Below are 17746 nucleotides of genomic sequence, written 5' to 3'. Positions count from 1 at the left end.
GAGTCTCAAGTAATGATGTAGTTGTCACAGCCCCATCTTTCTCCAAAAAGTTTCTGGTTACCATTCTTTAATGATAACCTGTAATAGCCAAATCCAGAGTCTTATCTGAGTCACTTTTATTCCTTACTAGAAAGGATTCTGACTACCGTCACTCACTAGCAGACTGTGGGTCTAACAGCAATAGCAGTCACTCATATATCAGTAGGTCATTTCACCCTGACATAAGTACTGCATTTCCAACAGCACTCTAGACTCCTTTTCCTGGATGTGTCTCTGACACCCCAAGCAACTTGTCATACCACTTCCTACAAGAACAAAACAACCATTCCTCCTATTCCAAGCCTCCCTGTTACTGTTCTTTCAACCAGAATGAACAAATTGGAATAGCATCAGACAGTATTTTTCTAAAAATTGTCATAACCTTTTCTCCTCTTCCTTTTTGCCTCTCCCCTCCTATTGGTGCAAACCCTCTTTTGGATTCTTGCTGTCTTCACAATTGATCTCAGTTTAGAATATACACGTTGAGTGAACTCTTACAAGTTTTTTGGGTACAGACCGTAGATACTGTATTTTCATACCTCCTTGCTGAATGTATATAGGTACTAGTCAGTAAATAATTGACTTGATAACATGCCGTATAAGTTATTATACAGCACACTACAGTTCACAAAGTGTTTAGAAAATTACACCATCTGTTTCTGATATAAACCTTGCAAAGGATGTGGAATCCCCATCTGTAACCAGATGAGCAAAATGAGGCTCAAATATGTTTAGTCTTCTCAAAGATCACAATTTCTAAACAATAGTGACACGTGAAAAAAGGGAATGCTACAAAATAATCCAGTAATAACCTCCCTACACATTTACCAAGTAAACTATTCATTCTTTAGGAAAGCTTTCTTTAAATTCTCTCCTCAAATCTCCACTTAACCTCAGTTTTCTCATTTGCCATGTGAAAATAATTGCTGTCCCTTCCATGTATCATTGGAAATGTTCTATATCTACACTCTCCAAGAAGGTAACCACTAGCCACATTGGCTACTTAAATGTAATTAAAATTAAATGTAAAATTCAATTCCTCAGCCACACTATTCACATTCCAAGTGACTAGTGGCTACCATATTGGACAGAGCAGATAGAGAATATTTCCATCATTGCAGAAAGTTCTATTGGACAGTGCTGTGCTACAGCTAGAACTTGCCAAAGATCAAGGAAAGCAATATGACTGAACTGAAAATCCAGGCCATGTCTGGTTGGTTTTGAGTGAGAAAGTTCACTGGGTGAGTGGGAAGCAAGCTGACCTTTAGAACAGTGACATCACAATGCACAGTTCACAGTGGCTCTAGAACACCTGGGCTCCAGGCCACTATCCCTAACTCGTATCTAGGTTCCTGAAGCTTCTATACATGTAGTTCCTGGAGCTGCTGTCTTATTAAAATGTCAACATCTTTTCCCTCATCTTCATCTGTCTGGGACAACATCATAGATTATCTTTCTCTGAGCTCGATATGGAATTGGCTACAAGCAAGTCTTCTGGGAGAGACTAGTCCACCTCAGCAAACAAATTTGGGTCTACTAGATAATTTTGCTCCAACTGTGCAAGTTATCCTGAGGATTTCCTTTTTGCTTTTGTTGGGAATAGGAGTATATGCCTTATGGAAACGAAGTGTTCAGTCAATTCAGGTTATACTCTTTTGCTACAGAGGAATTTAAATAGTTCTAAATTGAAATTTGGTTAGCTCTCCTGCATTGTGCTACCCAGTTTTAAAACCATGCAGATGAGCAAAGATGAACCCTAGTCTCTGAAATTGGTTGAAACTAGGTTAACCTTAAAAACTTTCACCAATTAGGTTTTGAGCATAAAATGCTCTTTCTCACAGTAGTCTTCGGCTTGTTCTAGAATAAAATAGATCAAACAAATTCATAAACTGAGAAGGCAGCCTAACCCCAAATTTATATGATCACATACTCATCTTTGATTTTCTACTATGTGCCAGACACCATGAGGGGTACCTTTTAAAAGAATAGGCATTACAAATATAATTGGGATCTTGGGTTTGGCCTTTCTGTTCTTACTGTGACGTTGTTCTGTAACTGATGGCAAGGCATGTATATTCATTTAGGCATCACAATATTTTCATTATTTCTTTGTTTTAACAATATCAGGCTCAGTAAATATACAGGGGTTCTTTTTGGGAATAGGAGTATGATTGGTTGGGATTGTAAGAAACATTTAGGATTTTACATACTTCTAATCACCAATAATAACTTAATAGTTTAATCACCAGCAATAATAGCTATATTTACAATATAGTCAAAATGCTTTTAGAATCCCAACAATTCCATGAAATGGATAGAGGTTATTTTCATATGACAAACAAGGAAACAGGTGCATTGAGGTTCAGTGGAAATCTAAGGGGGTAGGATTTTAAAAGGACTTTCTTAAAGTTTACTTGGTAAATGCTGAGAGAAGTTATTACTGGATCATTTTGTAGCATTCACTTTTCATATATCACTACTGTCAAGGAATCATGGTCACACGTATTCTCTTAACCTTTCAAAACCCTGCATGGATCATTTTGTAGCATTCACTTTTCATATATCACTATTGTCAAGGAATTATGGTCACATGCATTCTCTTAACCTTTCAAAACCCTGCATGGTAGGCAAGGCAGAGAGTATCATATCCATCTTGTGGGTGAGGGAACTTTGTTATCATTGAACCAAGTTGACATAGATTGTAAAAACTGGCAAATCTGAGATTTGAACCTAATTTTTAGGATTCCAAATTCAAATCTTCTCCAAAATCTCATTTACTATAATCCAACTAACCTAAATCCCCAACAGGGATATGTGGGTATACACACATTTCAATTAGCTAATAGAAGAATATAAGGTAAAAACAAAACAAAACAGAACTATTACTGTAATTCTCGGTTCTGCTCTTGTTTGGTTAATGTTCAGCTCAATTAAATGAATTTGCAGCCCTCCAGACACCTCAGCCAAGAAAGAGGTAGTATAACAAGTGATTAATAGCATGGGCTCTGGAGTTGGACTGCTGGGGTACAAACCTTGGTCCCATCACTTGCTGTGTGAACTGAGAGCAGCCAGCCTCCAAAACCCCACTTTCCTTATCTGTAAGATGGGTTTGTCAACAGTCCCTCCCTTAGGGTGGTCATGAGGGTTAAAGGAGATACTGTGTGTAGAAAGCTCAGCACACAATGAATGCTCAATAAACAGTGCCAGTTATCATAATAAGGAAAAAAGATGATTGGTTTTTAATTTTTCTCCTGACAGGAATCTGTCCTAGATCGTTTTAAAAAAATGTTTTTCCCCATGACCAGGAAATATAGTTTTTCAGACCACAGTGTCCTGAGGGAACTTACATGGAAATCAGAGTTCCTGGATTTCAGTCCTGGTTCTGCCATTTCCAAATATATGAGCTTGGACAATGTTAGGGTCCAAACGGGAAGGTATTTAAATGGTTACCCAGTTCTGGGCTTTTTCTACATAAATAGGTCATTCGTAGGCAAAACAACCTCCTAGCACAGAGCCCTGCGTGTGGCAAATTTTTAGCAAATGGTATCTGTTATTATCATCTTTATTAATTAAATGCAAATAACAATCCCTGACCTGCCTGTCACTCTATTTTGTGATAAAGATCAAAAGACAAAATAGATATGAAGATGTTTTGCTAAACAGAAGGCTTGGCATAGGAATGAGGGATTATTGTTACTACTAGGTTTTTGCTTTGAATCTGAGGCATTCCCATGAATAAACAAGTAACGTTCAACTTCTGTTGTTTTATTTTAGAAAATATTGTTGTTTGTAATCACCCTCTACAAACTTTACAAGAAGGGCTCAGATTTTTTTCAGGCTTTGCTGGTCAGCCCAGAAGGGAATCATCTCCCAATTCAAGACAATAATCTCTTTCTGTCCTTGGGTCTGCAAGAGAGAATTTTGAAAAAACTTCAGGCAGTGGAAAACAAAGTGAAGGACCTGGAGGGGATGATCATTTCCCACAAACCTGCCACGAAGAGGGATTGCTCCTCAGAGCCTTACTGCAGCTGCTCTGACTGCCAGAGCCCCTTGCCCACATCAGGGTTCACGTCCACGTCTGAAATGTGACAGACTCCAATCTTTTCCAGAAAAGCACTGTCTTTCCCTCGTGTGTGTGGTGGTGTATCAATAAAGATAGAGAACTATATTGAAATGACCCTGCAAGGACTGGCTCTCTATTAGTAGGGCCCGGCTCCTACTTATGTGTGTGGTGGGATAATGTGGGGTGAACTAGTAGTCAAAAATGTCTCGGAGATGATGATGCCACTGGGTAGGCTGGAGGCCATAAACAGCCATATAGAAAAGGAGAGCCAAACTGGAATCCATGGGAAAAGAAGGGAAAGTGGGTCAGGTATATGGCCTTGAGCTCCATGCTGAAGAGGTTGGATTAGATAGAATAAAAACAGCAAAAAAGTGCTGCTGAGGGGCAGTGCTGTGTACTGTCCTATAGAGGTAGGCTGGCTCTCGTGCTGGCCTTCAGCCTAAAGGTCTGTCTGCATTAATTACCCAGAGATGGACAAGGATGGGGTGGACATAAAGGACTCTTTACTTTTATCCAACTTTTATTGATACTTACTCTGGCAATACTCTAAGCATTATGATAATCCTTAGGAATCTGTCCTTTGTGTTTCAGGAGCACCCGGTTTGGCTGGTTGGGCAGCTAATTTCAGAACAAGGAGTTATATATAACAGTGGAATCACATCATCTTGAACTCAGCTGAATTCTCCTTTGTGAATCCCAGCTTGGCAGGGAGGGAAGGAGGCACCTACCCGTCATTTCACTTGATGAGTGTGTACTCTGACGGGGGTGGGGGGGTGGCAGCAGATCATCCCCTCAGTGGGTGGTTCTCAGATTCCACAAGCCTTATAGTGTGTGCATTTTTGCCACAGTAAATGTGATTATACAGCCATTGAAATACTTTGTAAGTATCTGACACCCAAATGAAATACTTCATTTGTGCAAAGAAAGACACAGTGATTTATTGCCATGCTGAAGAAAAACCTGGCTGTACTATTCAACAGGAGACAATATAACAATCTCCTTAGTGGCATCTTCCTAAGGGATTATGAGGGTAATTTTGATCATAATTTTTGTCCAGTGCACGGCATTAAAACCTCTGTATAATATAGTGTACTCAGTGTAAAAACAGGTCAGTGAATACAGGGTAGGTCCAGGAAAGGCTTTGCTAAGGAAGTGACACTGAGTAGTCCCATAAAGGGTTACATGGGCAGACAATGAAATGGAAGGTATTCATGCTTCACGAATTACCTTGGAGCCATATAAAAAAGAGGGAGGCTTGGCTGGAGAACAGGAGAATTTCAGGGTGGCTGAAGCACTGGCTATTTCCTAAGCTTACAATGAAGAATTTTGGCTTCAGGGTAAGACACTAATCTCATCCTCAGATCAGATTTAATTCATGATGTGGTGAACAGAACAGATGGAAGTTACCAACAATGTGCATTATCTGACAGTGTAGGTGAGTAGTTTAACTCTGCTGCTGAAGGTGTGCCATGCAATCTTTTAAAGTCAGTTTCTCAGGGCACCTGGCTGGTTCAGTTGGTAGCACATGTGATTCTTGATCTCGGGGTCATGAGTTCGAGCCCAACGTTGGGTGTAGAGATTACTTTTTAAAAATTTAATTAAAAGAAATTTGGAAAAATTGAAGTCAATGTCTCAATTTTTTGCACTGTCTACATCTCAGTGTCTTCCTGTATAGTTCCAGTAATCTTGTCTTAGTTACATCTCTGGGGTATTTCAAAGGGAAGTGTCAGAAGAAGGGCCTAGGAGAATAGACTGATGTCAGGTAATGAAGGCACTTAAAGGTCATACCATGGTGTTGGAAATGGATCATTGTAGGTTTTTAGACAGGGGAGTAACATAGATAAGGTAGTCTGTGTGGGAGAGAGAATAGAATGAGCTAGATGTAGAAGATAAAACAGGCTGGCTGCTTCTTTGAGGATACACAGTGTTGTAGAAACTGAGGGAGCCACCTTGTTTCTGGCTCTCAGCTCCCCAGAAAGGGTGTGTGATTCACACCACAATCACAAGAGATTGACACCAAATATTCATTCCCAGTGTGGGGAGTCGGTCATTCTTGAGACCAGAGCACTTACGTCCAGGGCATCAGTTAAGGAAACTTGGATGTGTGGTAAGCAGAGAATCAAGGCAAAATGGAGAAAGGACTTGAGAGCTACTTTATCCTTCAGGTTAGATGGGGTAGATGAACTATCCTACACCAGCGTCCACCACTCTAGAGAGGAGAATCCTTATCCTCCAAATTCAGGCTGTCTCCTTTGGCGAAACGCTGACAATAACCTGTTTTGAGGCTCCCATTTCGGTCTTTACACACACCAGCCCCTCTATTTACAAACACTATCTGCAGTGAACAAATGATTCACTTTCCATACTTTATTTTCCCTCTGCTGATACCACCCTAGTCTAAGCCCCCATCATTTCTCACCTGGATTCTCAAAATGGCCTCCTAACTGGACTCCCTGCTTCCATCTGTGTCCCCGTTCAATTTATTCTCCACACAGTGGGCAAAGAGATGTTAGTTCTCTGCTCAAAACCTTCCAATGGCTTCTCATTTCACTCTGAGTAAAAGTCAAGTTCTTAACTAAAGGATTGTGCATGTTGACATGATCTGCCCTCCCCCTCCTTCTTACTCTCTTCTTTCCACACCCTCTTATTCCTCAAATATGCTAACCATTGTCTGGTCTTAGGGCCTTTGCACTTGCTATTCACTGTGGCACAGTTTCCCCAGATACCCATGTGGCTTCTTCTCTTACTTTCTTTAGGTTTATGCTCAAATGTCAATCTGAGAGGTCTTCCTTGACTATTTTAAACTTCTTTTTTTTAAGATTTTATTTATTTATTTGAGAGAGCGAGCAAGAGAGCGAGAGAAGGGGGAAGGGCAGAGGGAGAGAGAATCCCAAGCAGACTCCTCACTGAGCCTGGAGCCCAACATGGGGCTCAATACCACGACCCCGAGCTGAAATAAAGAGTTGGACGTCCAATGGACTGAGACACCCCATCTAACCTGAAGGATAAAGTAGCTCTCAAGCCCTTTCTCCATTTTGCCCCTTCTTTGACTATTTCATATAAAGAAGGTGCCCTCATACCAACATGCTGTATCCCCCTTTCCCTGCCTTTTCTGACAGCACCTATCACCTCCTCCACTTTTACTGTTATGTATTTGGATATTACCCATCTTCCCCTCCATCTACCCTAGCCCACTAAGAATGTAAGCTTCAGGAGAGAAAGTTCACTGTCTAGTTCAGTGCTATATCCCAGGCACCCAGAATAATGCCTGGTACTTAGCAGATATTCAATATTCATTGAATGAATGAGTGAATTCCAGTCTTCACTTGAGAAACCTCTTACCAGCTTCCTGTTCCCTTATCTCTTCAGACACATGGTGACAGATCAACACTATGATGCGGTTCTCCCAAGTATGGAGAGCTAGTTAGCTAGTCTTTATAGGGCCAGATACATTGCTAAAAGCTTTACATGATTTTTCTCATTTGTTCCTCACAATAGGAGGTGGTAAGTACTATTATTCTCATTTTACTGATGAGAAACTGATGCACAGAGAGGTTAAGTAACTTGCTAATATGTGGTGCAACTGTGACTGGCACTCAACCAGCCTGATTCTAAATCTGTGCTCTTAGCCACAAAGTTTGGTTGGCAGGAGTTTCTGTGAGGCTTTTGGACAAACTGCAGCAGGATGGAGCTGGATGAACTCAGACAGATGAAGCAAGAAAACCGAAGAGGGCATGGCAATGACAGCCCAAAGGAGAGAGAATTTTGAAAAAATGTTTATCCCCTCATATCTTTAAGTCGATAACTAAAAGTTTTCATCATAGGGGCACCTGGGTGGCTCAGTCGGTTAAGCCTCCAACTCTTGATTTCAGCTCAGGTCATGACCTCAGGGTTGTGAGGTGGAGCCCTGCTGGCTGTGGAGCCTGCTTGGGATTCTTTCTCTCCCTCTCCCTCTTCTCCCCCCAACCCCTACTCATGCACACTCGTGTGTGTGTGTGTGCACTCTTTCTCTCTCTAAAAATAAAAAAAAGTTTTCATCATAAATTTAAATAGCTACAATAAATATAAACTCTGGCAAACTGTAAATAATGACATTTGAAGATAAAGCTGTTAAATCCTTTTTATAGTGTATCCGACAGATTCTACGTAACAATGGCCATCATCATCCATTTAAAATTACACAAATGAGCTCTTTTTAAATTTTTTAAAATTAACATATAATGTATTATTTGTTTCAGGGGTACAGGTCTGTGATTCATCAGTCTTACACAATTCACAGCGCTCACCATAGCACATACCCTCCCCAATGTCCATCACCCAGCCACCCCAACCCTCCCACCACCCTCCACTCCAGCAACCCTGTGTTTGTTTCCTGAGATTAAGAGTCTCTTATGGTCTGTCTCCCTCTCTGGTTTCATCTTGTTTCATTTTTTCCTCCCTTCCCCTATGCTCCTCTGTCTTGTTTCTCAAATTCCTCATATCAGTGAGATCATATGATAATTGTCTTTGATTTATTTCACTTAGCATAATACCTTCTAGTTCCATCCACGTCATTGCAAATAGCAAGATTTCATTTTTTTGATGGCTGCATAATATTCTATTGTATATATATACCACATCTTCTTTATCCATTCATCTGTTGATGGACATCAACAGCTCTTTCCATAGTTTGACTATTGTGGACATTCTGCTATAAACTTTGGTGTGCGCGTGCGCCTTCGGATCACTACATTTGTATCTTTGGGGTAAATACCCAGTAGTGCAATTGCTGGGTCATAGGGTAGCTCTGTTTTCACACAAATGAGCTCTTTAACATTTGGTAATTCTATATTGTTCTTTTATCATCTCTACATTATATTTATGTTCTACTCCCCCATAAAATGTTATCCAAATAATTTTTATGTTTCAAAAACCTTTTATTGATCACTTAATCATGATAAAAGTATGTATTAAGGGAATTTAAAAATTTTTCTGTAATTGTATAGCTCTCTGTATTAGAATTCTGAGTTGAGTAATCATTACAAGTATCTTTAATATACAGCTGCTCAAAATGGCACGATTATAAATTTTGATAATAGATAAATATAAAAGGTAAAATTGTACTGGAAATGCATCTCTCAGTGAGATGGATGGGGCTTCCCCACCAATTAATGAATGTATCTAAATGACTATTTCTTACTGCTAGATTAACAGGGTTCAGTTTCAATTTTCTCTTTTCATAGATACAGTGCCAAGAAATACTACTCACATAAATAGATGGGAATGCTGGTAATTTTGTTATAGAAATGTCAGTGGGGCGCCTGGGTGGCTCAGTTAAGTGTCTGCCTTCAGCTCAGGTCATGATCCCAGGGTCCTGGGATGAGTCCCGCATCGGGCTCCCTGCTCCTCGGGAAGCCTGCTTCTCCCTCTCCCACTCCCCTGCTTGTGTTCCCTTTCCCGCTGTGTCTCTCTGTCAAATAAATAAATAAAATCTTTAAAAAAATGTCAATCAATTCTTTGGTTTCCTTCTGAGTGATATGCCAAAAGTCAAATAGTGTTCCTTCCTCAGCTGACAGTTCAATTAGGTCTACTACTAATTCTGTTGAAGGCAAAAAACAAAAAACAAAACGGAAACAATCTGTCTAGCAAAAGAATTTATCCTGTCATTAGAGTCCTTCACTTTCTCAAGTGATTTTTAATTATACTGATTACTTTCTCTTAGAGGCATTTAGAAAGAGTTGGGAAGTTGGAGATGTTAATTTCAACACATCTTTAGCATTACAATATTAACTGTAATTTAAATATATTTTAGTTGCAGCTGCAGATTTAGCTCAATTTATTGTAAATAATAATTATGCAAATTAGCAACGCCAGTCTCTTTGACAAACCAATTAACCAAATTAGACTTTCCTTGGTGAGAAAATTTTTCCCTTTTCACGTCAAATAAATGTGTTAACAGGTGTTCCCCTGACCACATTTCACTTCTCAATTCCCAAGATAAACATGGCACCGGGCTTTGACTGAGTTTGTCCTTAGAGAAAGTAAGGCGCTTTCAGTTCAGCTGTTTTTAAACCTATGCTTTCCTTGCTTTGCTCCAGAACACTCTCTCAGGCAAAATGCCACCTCCACCTTCACCTGGGGTGGCAGAGGCAAGGTCTTTAAACGAACATCTCCACTACCGCCCACTCTCCAACAGGCCTGCACTGAGAACACCCCAATGCGGGCCAAAATACTGCACTTTTAATACCAAGTCTCGCTCCTAGCTATCCCTTTAGCCCTAAGGTATCCCGGGCGTGGACACGGGTCGAAGTCAGCCCCTCGGCCGTGCTTCCCAGCCACCTCTGCGCGGGGGCGGCGGCCCCGTCCGCGTCAGCCCCCGCTTAGTCCGGACTTCCACTGGGCTCGCCTTGGCCGGGAAAACCAGCGCAAGCCCCCGACCGAAGGATGCGCCTGCCGCTCGGGAGAAAGCGAGCGCTTTCCTGACCCAGGTGGGAGGCCGGAAACCTCGGCGGGAACCGGGCGTGGAGGGGAGGGAGGGGGAAGAAAGCTGGTGTCACGCAGCTCGGCAGGATCACGCCGAGCTGGGGCCGGCTGAGGCCGGAACTCGGCGTAAGGACTTCGGCGCGTCTCAGGCCGGAAGTGGGGAAGGCGCGATTGTCCGGAAGGGACGGATATCGCTGTGGCACTGCGGGGACGCTCTGAGGGGACTGGTGTCGGTGTGGCACTGGTGCACGCTGAAGGAGCCGGCGGAACCGGGTGGCCATGGGGATGTGGGCGTCGCTGGACGCGATGTGGGAGATGCCAGCTGAGAAGCGTATCTTCGGGGCTGTGCTGCTCTTCTCCTGGACAGTGTATCTTTGGGAGACCTTCCTAGCACAGCGGCAGGTGAGCCTAGACAGGGCCCACCCGACCCCGACACCTGGGCAGCCCAGGCCGGCGTCGATCTCGACCCCGAGTCCCTGGATGATTGCTGTGGCCCCAGCACCCGCTTCGACCCCGGGGGTCCCTGAGAGGCCTCCTAACTTGGCCCGATGGCGGGCTTGGCCTTGAGGGTATCTCGCGCCTCTGGGAGGTTTTCCGCAACGTGATCCTGGGACCCAGGAGGGTTAGGGCCTGGTGAAACGGAAAGCAGGGCTGCCGCCTGGTCAACTTGAGCTCTGTCTGGCCCCCAGCTTTCTCAGGCCCCTCAAAAGGAAGGCAGGCAGGCAAATTTTTGGTAATTTTGTTATAGAAATGTCAGTCGGGGCGCCTGGGTGGCTCAGTCGTTAAGCGTCTGCCTTCGGCTCAGGTATTGATCCCGGGGTCCTGGGATTGAGCCCCGCATAGGGCTCGAAAGGAAGAGGTAAAATTTTTAGAATCACAACTTTCCCATGACATTCGTGTAATCATGCTCAACCCCGGGGTTAGGAAACCATTTTCTGAAAGTATAAAGACTTCACAGTCCTTCCTGAACTTTTTTTCTAAAAAAAAAAAAAAAAAAAAGGATACAGTATGTTGTTTTGCCCAAAGAGCAATATTTTCTTGTTTTACTTAAAAACGTCTTTATTATTGTTTAAGCAATTAGAACTGTAAAGCAGGAAGTGAAAGTTACTTAATAACGAATTTCTGGAGATAATCGCAATGAACAGCCCTCTGGGTTAGAGATCTGAACTTTTAAGTGAGATTTTAAGTTTGTCTCCTTTATTGCAATCTCTCACTGCTGGTTTGCTTTACCTACACTCTTCTATGTTGTCACTGAATTGTGTCAACCATGATGGTTATTTATGAGAGCCTTTCTCTAACTGCTGGAACTTTTTTTCTTGAGCATTACAGCCATTTTCCTCTGCAAATTTCTTCTCAGATTACATTCTGCATGAATATATTGAAATTTTTAGTTTTTCGTCGATGTCTGAGTTGTGTCTTAATCTCTTCTTTTAGTCCAGAATCTTTATTTACTTATTTTTAAATAATCTTCTGAGTCATTTTGTTTGTCTTTTTTAAAGTAATCTCTCTGCCCAACTCAGGACCCCAAGATCAAGAGTCACATGCTCTACCAACTGAGCCAGCCAGGTGCCCCATAGCCCAAGGGTATAGCACTGGGTTCTCTGACACAAATATGTTTGGCTAACTTCATTAGTACAGAACCTTGAGGGCCTAGAGAAGATCCTTTGCATAAAGTAAACACACAGTATATACTGTCTAAATTGGGGATGAGGTACTGAACCCATTTACAGTAACTACTTTTCAGTAATGTCTCCTTTACTCTCTTATGCTTTAAAGTACTGCCTTTTATTGAGGGTTTGGTAAAGTGCCCAATAATACATAGAGAAACCATGTGTCATAAAACCATTGCAGGAGATGCTGTCCATTACATTGTTTCGTTTCTGTGCCCTGTATTATGTCCCATGGGCTGAAATTACTGTTTAGAATTTGGTGTAATGATAGAGTTTGTCTTTCTTGAAGACCTGATCTGTTTCTATTTGTCATTCCTCAAATTTCCCTTAATTTGGTTTCTAGGACCACGTTTAATAACTAGTCACAATATCTGTTAATACTTAGGGCTAGCATATTTGCTTCCTTCTCCTTTCCATGAATTTGTTTTCTAAATTATATAGGATGTACGTTTTACTTGGAGTAAGTGGTACCCTTTGTGATGTACCATTTTGGTTTACATATGCAGACTGAAGTGCGATAACCCCGATTTTAATTTTACCTGGTCAGCTAGCCGCAGCTTCTCGTTCTGCTTTTACTTTCCTGAATCAATTGTTTTAGTGATCAATGCACTTGATTAAATGCAGTATTATGTATAAATAAAGCAAATTCAGTAGGCTATACAATAAATGCTATAAACCACTCAGTGTTCGATCATAAATGACTACTGTAATAAAAAATGAGTTGGTTTGACTCTCTCAAAGTGTTTTCTTCAAAATATTTCAGAGACGGATATACAAAACAACAACTCATGTACCACCGGAGTTAGGACAGATCATGGATTCAGAAACCTTTGAGAAATCCCGACTGTATCAGCTGGATAAAAGTACTTTCAGCTTCTGGTCAGGACTCTATTCAGAGATTGAAGGCACTGTGAGTAAATTACTTCTTGGAGAGACTATCAAATTGTTTAATACTTTGTAATGTTTGTTTTTATCTTGTATTTTTGTAAAACAAAAGAGGGTACCATATCTACAAATCCCAGAATGCTTTCTTTTCTTTTTTTAAAGATTTTATTTATTTATTTGAGAGAGAGAGAATGAGAGACAGAGCAAGAGAGGGAAGAGGGTCAGAGGGAGAAGCAGACCCCCCGCTGAGCAGGGAGCCCGATGTGGGACTCGATCCCCGGACTCCAGGATCATGACCTGAGCCGAAGGCAGTCGCTTAACCAACTGAGCCACCCAGTCGCCCCCCAGAATGCTTTCTTAACCTTTGTCATCAATAGTAATGGGTGTAGAGCAAAAGAGGCTGAAACGTAATTGTTAGGGAGTTGAAAACTGTGGTGTATGATAACTGTCATAGGTCAGGTGTGAAAAACAACCTTGTATTGTTAAGTTATTCTTATAGCAGCCCCTCCTCGTCTTCCTGCCTCTTTTTTTTTTAAAGATTTAATTTATTTATTTGAGAGAGAGAGGGAGAGGGAGAAGCAGGCTCCCTGCTGAGCAGGGAGCCCAATGTGGGGCTCGATCCCAGGGTCCTGAGATCGTGACCCAAGCCCAAGGCAGACACTTAAGCGGCTGAGCCACCCAGGCGCCCCCCCCCCTTTTTTTAAAGTACCAGTTCCTCCTCCTGTTCCTGTCTCTGTCTTTTTTTTTTTTAATATTTATTTAAGTAATCTCTACACCCAACATGGGGCTCAAACTCATCACCCCAAGATCAAGTGTCACTTGCTCCACCAACTGAGCCCATCAGGCGCCCCTCAGAATGGTTTCTTTCTTTCTTTCTTTTTTTCTTTCTTTCTTTTTTTAAAATTTTATTTATTTATTTGAGAGAGAGAATGAGCACAAGCAGGGGGAGTGGCAGAGGGAGAGGGAGAAGCAGACTTCTTGCTGAGCAGAGAGTCTGACCCAGGGCTCCATCCCAGGACCCCAGGATCAGGACATGAGCCACAGACACTTAACTGACTGAGCCACCCAGGCGTCCCCTTCCTGCCTCTATTTTTTTTTTGTCTTAGCATTTTTTTTTTTTTAAGATTTTTATTTATTTGAGAGAGAGAGCACGCACACACGCACAAGCATGAGTAGGGGCAGGGCAGGGGCAGAGGGAGAGGGAGAAGCTGACTCCCTGCTGAGAAGGGTGCCGCTTCCTGCCTCTATCTTAACTCTAACTGTCCTTCACATTGTAGCCAAAGGAATTCTGAAGCACAGTTCTGATCATGTTATTCTCCTGTATAAAACCTAACACTGGCTCTCTGTTTCCTTCAGGGTGGAGCCCATATTTCTTCATATGGATTTTTGAGGTCCTTTTTTTTTAAGATTTTATTTATTTATTTGACAGAGAGAGAAGGGAGAGCGGGAACACAAGCAGGAGGAGTGGGAGAGGGAGAAGCAGGCCTCCCATGGAGCAGGGAGCCCGATGCGGGGCTCGATCCCAGGATGCTGGGATCATGACCTGAGCTGAAGGCAGACGCCCAACGACTGAGCCACCCAGGCACCCCTTTGAGGTCCTTTTTGACCTGGCCATTGCTTACTTCAGCTTCATGTTTTTATTCCTTCCCCTGAATTCTTTTCCCTTCTTTTTTGTCCATCTCATACCCAGCATGGTTTCCTGTGACTTCAAGTCTTTTTACATGTTGGTATCTTCCAGTGGTGCCCACCTCTTCAAGTCCACTCTTACTGGAAGCTGATTAATCCCCACTCTTCCTATTAGGTACCAGCTGAGACATCATCTCTTCTAAGAAACAGTTTGAAACTTCCCCTGTCCCTCAGGACTGAATAAGGTATCGTCCTATTATTATTCCTATCAGAGTACTTATCACATTGTATTGAGTTTTCCTGTTGACAGGCAGGGCGTTCCTTAAAGAAAGGATATTTTAAGGTTTTATAATCTTTTGGTACCTAGTGCCTGGTATAAAATAAGCACATAATCCGTATTTATTGAGTGAAACAGGTGACAAATCATTTTTACTTAGTAAAACAGACCCAGTGTTACCCCCATGCCAAAAGAAGAAAGGCTCTATAGTGTAGAGCAGTGTTCTTGGTCTTTTTTTCATGATTGACTCTGGCCTCTGGCCCTGTATATTTTTAGATTTTTTTTTTTTTTTTTTTTAAGTAGGCTTCATGCCCAACATGGGGCTTGAACTCACGACCCTGAGATTGAGTGTTGCATGCTCTACCAGCTGAGCCAGCGAGGTACCTCTAGACATTTTTTTCTTAATCACCCCTCCATGAAATTTTGATACCAGAGATATATTATGTATCTCTTTCTGAACTATATGTATGTGTATCTGTGCTTTATAAATAAAATGAGTAAGATTTTTTTCTATTCCCAAAAGCCAGTTCTTGGTTTTCCACCTCTAAGAACAATTGAAAGTGCATGGTGCAGAGGTTAAGAGCAGACTCTGAATTCAGGTGGCTTGAGTTTGAATCTCAGCTTTATCATTCCAGCTATGGGACCTCAAGCAAGTCACCACTTCTGTGCCTCAGTTTTCTCGTCTTAAAATTGTGTGGCAATGGGGCGCCTGGGTGGCTCAGTTGGTTAAGCACCTGCCTTCAACTCAGGTCATGATCCTGGGGTCCTGGGATTGAGCCCTGCATAGGACTCCTTGCTTGGTGGGGAGTCTGCTTCTCCCTCTGCCTGCCACTCCCCCTGCTTGTGCTCTCTCTCTCTCTCTCTGACAAACAAATAAATAAAATCTTAAAAAAAAAATCGTGTGGTAATAATTTCTCATTTATAGTGTTGAGAGGATTAAATGAGTTAATATATGTAAAATGATTAGAACAGTGCCTGATCATTGTAAGTGCTCTGTAAGTGTTGGCTATTATTATTTTTATCATTATGATCATGATTATCATCACTCTTCCTCCATAACTCTCTTAGATCTCCTAGTACCACTAAGAGGAAGATTCCTATTGAAAATAAATGAGATCAGCTACCACAACTGTTTCATCAGTTAAAGAGAAAAGACCAGCTGTTCGTGGCTTTCTTAAGTAATAAAAACATTGTCTAGCTAGGCACAAAATTTTCCTTGACAGTTATGAACTAGTATGGTTAGAACCAAATATTAGAAGACTTTCCCATTTCCTCAGGATGATGAAAAAGTAACAGAGTTAAGAAGAAGAGTTAGATCTTCCTATTTTAGAAAAATTAGTAAATGATCTGAAAAAATTGCCTTGGTTTTTGGCATACATAGCAATTGCTAGTAATTAGTCTTTTCAGTATTGATTTTTTCCCCCAATATTGATTTTTTAATTATATTTTTACTAGTCCAAGCCTATTTTAGTTACTGAGACATTGAAGATTAGTATTGAAACCTGATGCTTTCCAACCAAGCCAGGAAAGGTAGCTTTATTGTGGATTATATTTGGCTTTGGTTAATTTATCTGAAGCATTTCTTCTGTTAGGGTCCAAGCAGGAAATCAGCCTTTAGAGAGAGATGGAAGTAGAGGTGGTGAATTTAGACACAATCCTCTTTCCTCACTAATGTTTGATTTTGTGATATTCTTTGGCTTACCCCCCACAGGGCCATTATAAGAAAAACAGGCAAAATATTTTCAGTCTCCTTGGTTATCACTAATAAACAGTTCCAGGAAAGATGGGCAGTAGTTTGGTGGTTACGGTTGGTAAGCATGGGGATGGCTTAGTTTGTTCTAGGAGAGGACAGAGGCAGGGAGAACACGTAGAATGAGAGCTTCGTAGTGTGCTGTAGCTCGAACCAGAAGCAGTACTGGTTTGTACTGGGCTAAAGCTGGGGATAGTAATCGTCACCATCATCATCATCATATGGGTAGTAGTGATTTTCACTTCATATATTGTTTTTATATTTATTGTTTTGTTTGATGTTTACAAGAGTGCTTGGAGGTAGAAAGTATAGGCATTGTTATTCCCTTTTTATGGACGAGAAAGCAAAGGCTTAGAGAAATTAAATGGCTAGTCTATTTAATGGCCAATGACATTAATAAGTGGTAGAACTGGGTTTCAAACTCTGCTCTTCTGAGTCTTTAAAATTACATTGAAGAAACCATTCTTTTTTTTTTTTTTTAAGATTTTATTTATTTATTTGACAGAGAGAGACACAGCGAGAGAGGGAACACAAGCAGGGGGAGTGGGAGAGGGAGAAGCAGGCCTCCCGCAGAGCAGGGAGCCTGATGCGGGACCCTGAGATCATGACCTGAGCCGAAGGCAGACGCTTAACAACTGAGCCACCCAGGTGCCCCGGAGAAACCATTCTTTTTTTTTTAAATTAATTTATTTATTTTAGAGAGACAGAGAGAGCTGGGGGAGGGGCGGAGAGAGAGGGAGAGAATCCTCAAGCAGACTCCCCACTGAACCCGGAGCCCAATGCGGGGCTTGATCCCAGGACCCTAAGATCATGACCTGAGCCGAAACCAAGAGTTGGACCTTAACCGACTGAGCCACCCAGGTGCCCTGAAGAAACTATTAAAACTCTGGGGACCACATCATAAATGTGCTACATTTATCCTTGGGGAATTAGTAGCTATATTTATCACAGGAAGCATTTTGTGTTACTTTGAA

General features: G+C 41.7%; 2 protein-coding genes across 4 annotated transcripts in view; both read left to right on the top strand.

Moving 5' to 3' along the window:
* The first annotated feature begins 1215 nt into the window (after nt 1-1215).
* On the top strand, nt 1216-4528 carry TMCO2 (transmembrane and coiled-coil domains 2). Its single transcript, XM_036102850.2, has 2 exons — nt 1216-1683; nt 3814-4528. Exons 1-2 carry the CDS (start codon nt 1438-1440, stop codon nt 4126-4128), a joined length of 561 nt encoding a protein of 186 aa, XP_035958743.1. The 5' UTR covers nt 1216-1437; the 3' UTR covers nt 4129-4528.
* Nucleotides 4529-10730: 6202 nt separating this feature from the next.
* Nucleotides 10731-17746, top strand: part of ZMPSTE24 (zinc metallopeptidase STE24) — a 43431-nt gene continuing 36415 nt past the window's right edge. The window contains exons 1-2 of one of the 3 annotated variants that reach the window (XM_078073328.1): nt 10731-10966; nt 12998-13144. In XM_078073328.1, coding sequence (XP_077929454.1) covers nt 10844-10966; nt 12998-13144 — 270 coding nt within the window. In that variant the 5' untranslated portion in view covers nt 10731-10843. The remainder of the gene's footprint in view (nt 10967-12997; nt 13145-17746) is intronic. The other 2 variants (XM_078073326.1, XM_036102872.2) reach the window with 2 other exon arrangements.

The sequence above is a fragment of the Halichoerus grypus genome, chromosome 5 (assembly GCF_964656455.1).
Source record: "Halichoerus grypus chromosome 5, mHalGry1.hap1.1, whole genome shotgun sequence".
Classification (NCBI taxonomy): domain Eukaryota; kingdom Metazoa; phylum Chordata; class Mammalia; order Carnivora; family Phocidae; genus Halichoerus; species Halichoerus grypus.
The sequence above is the reverse complement of the archived record's forward strand: the minus strand, read 5'-3'. Positions and strand labels throughout refer to the sequence as shown.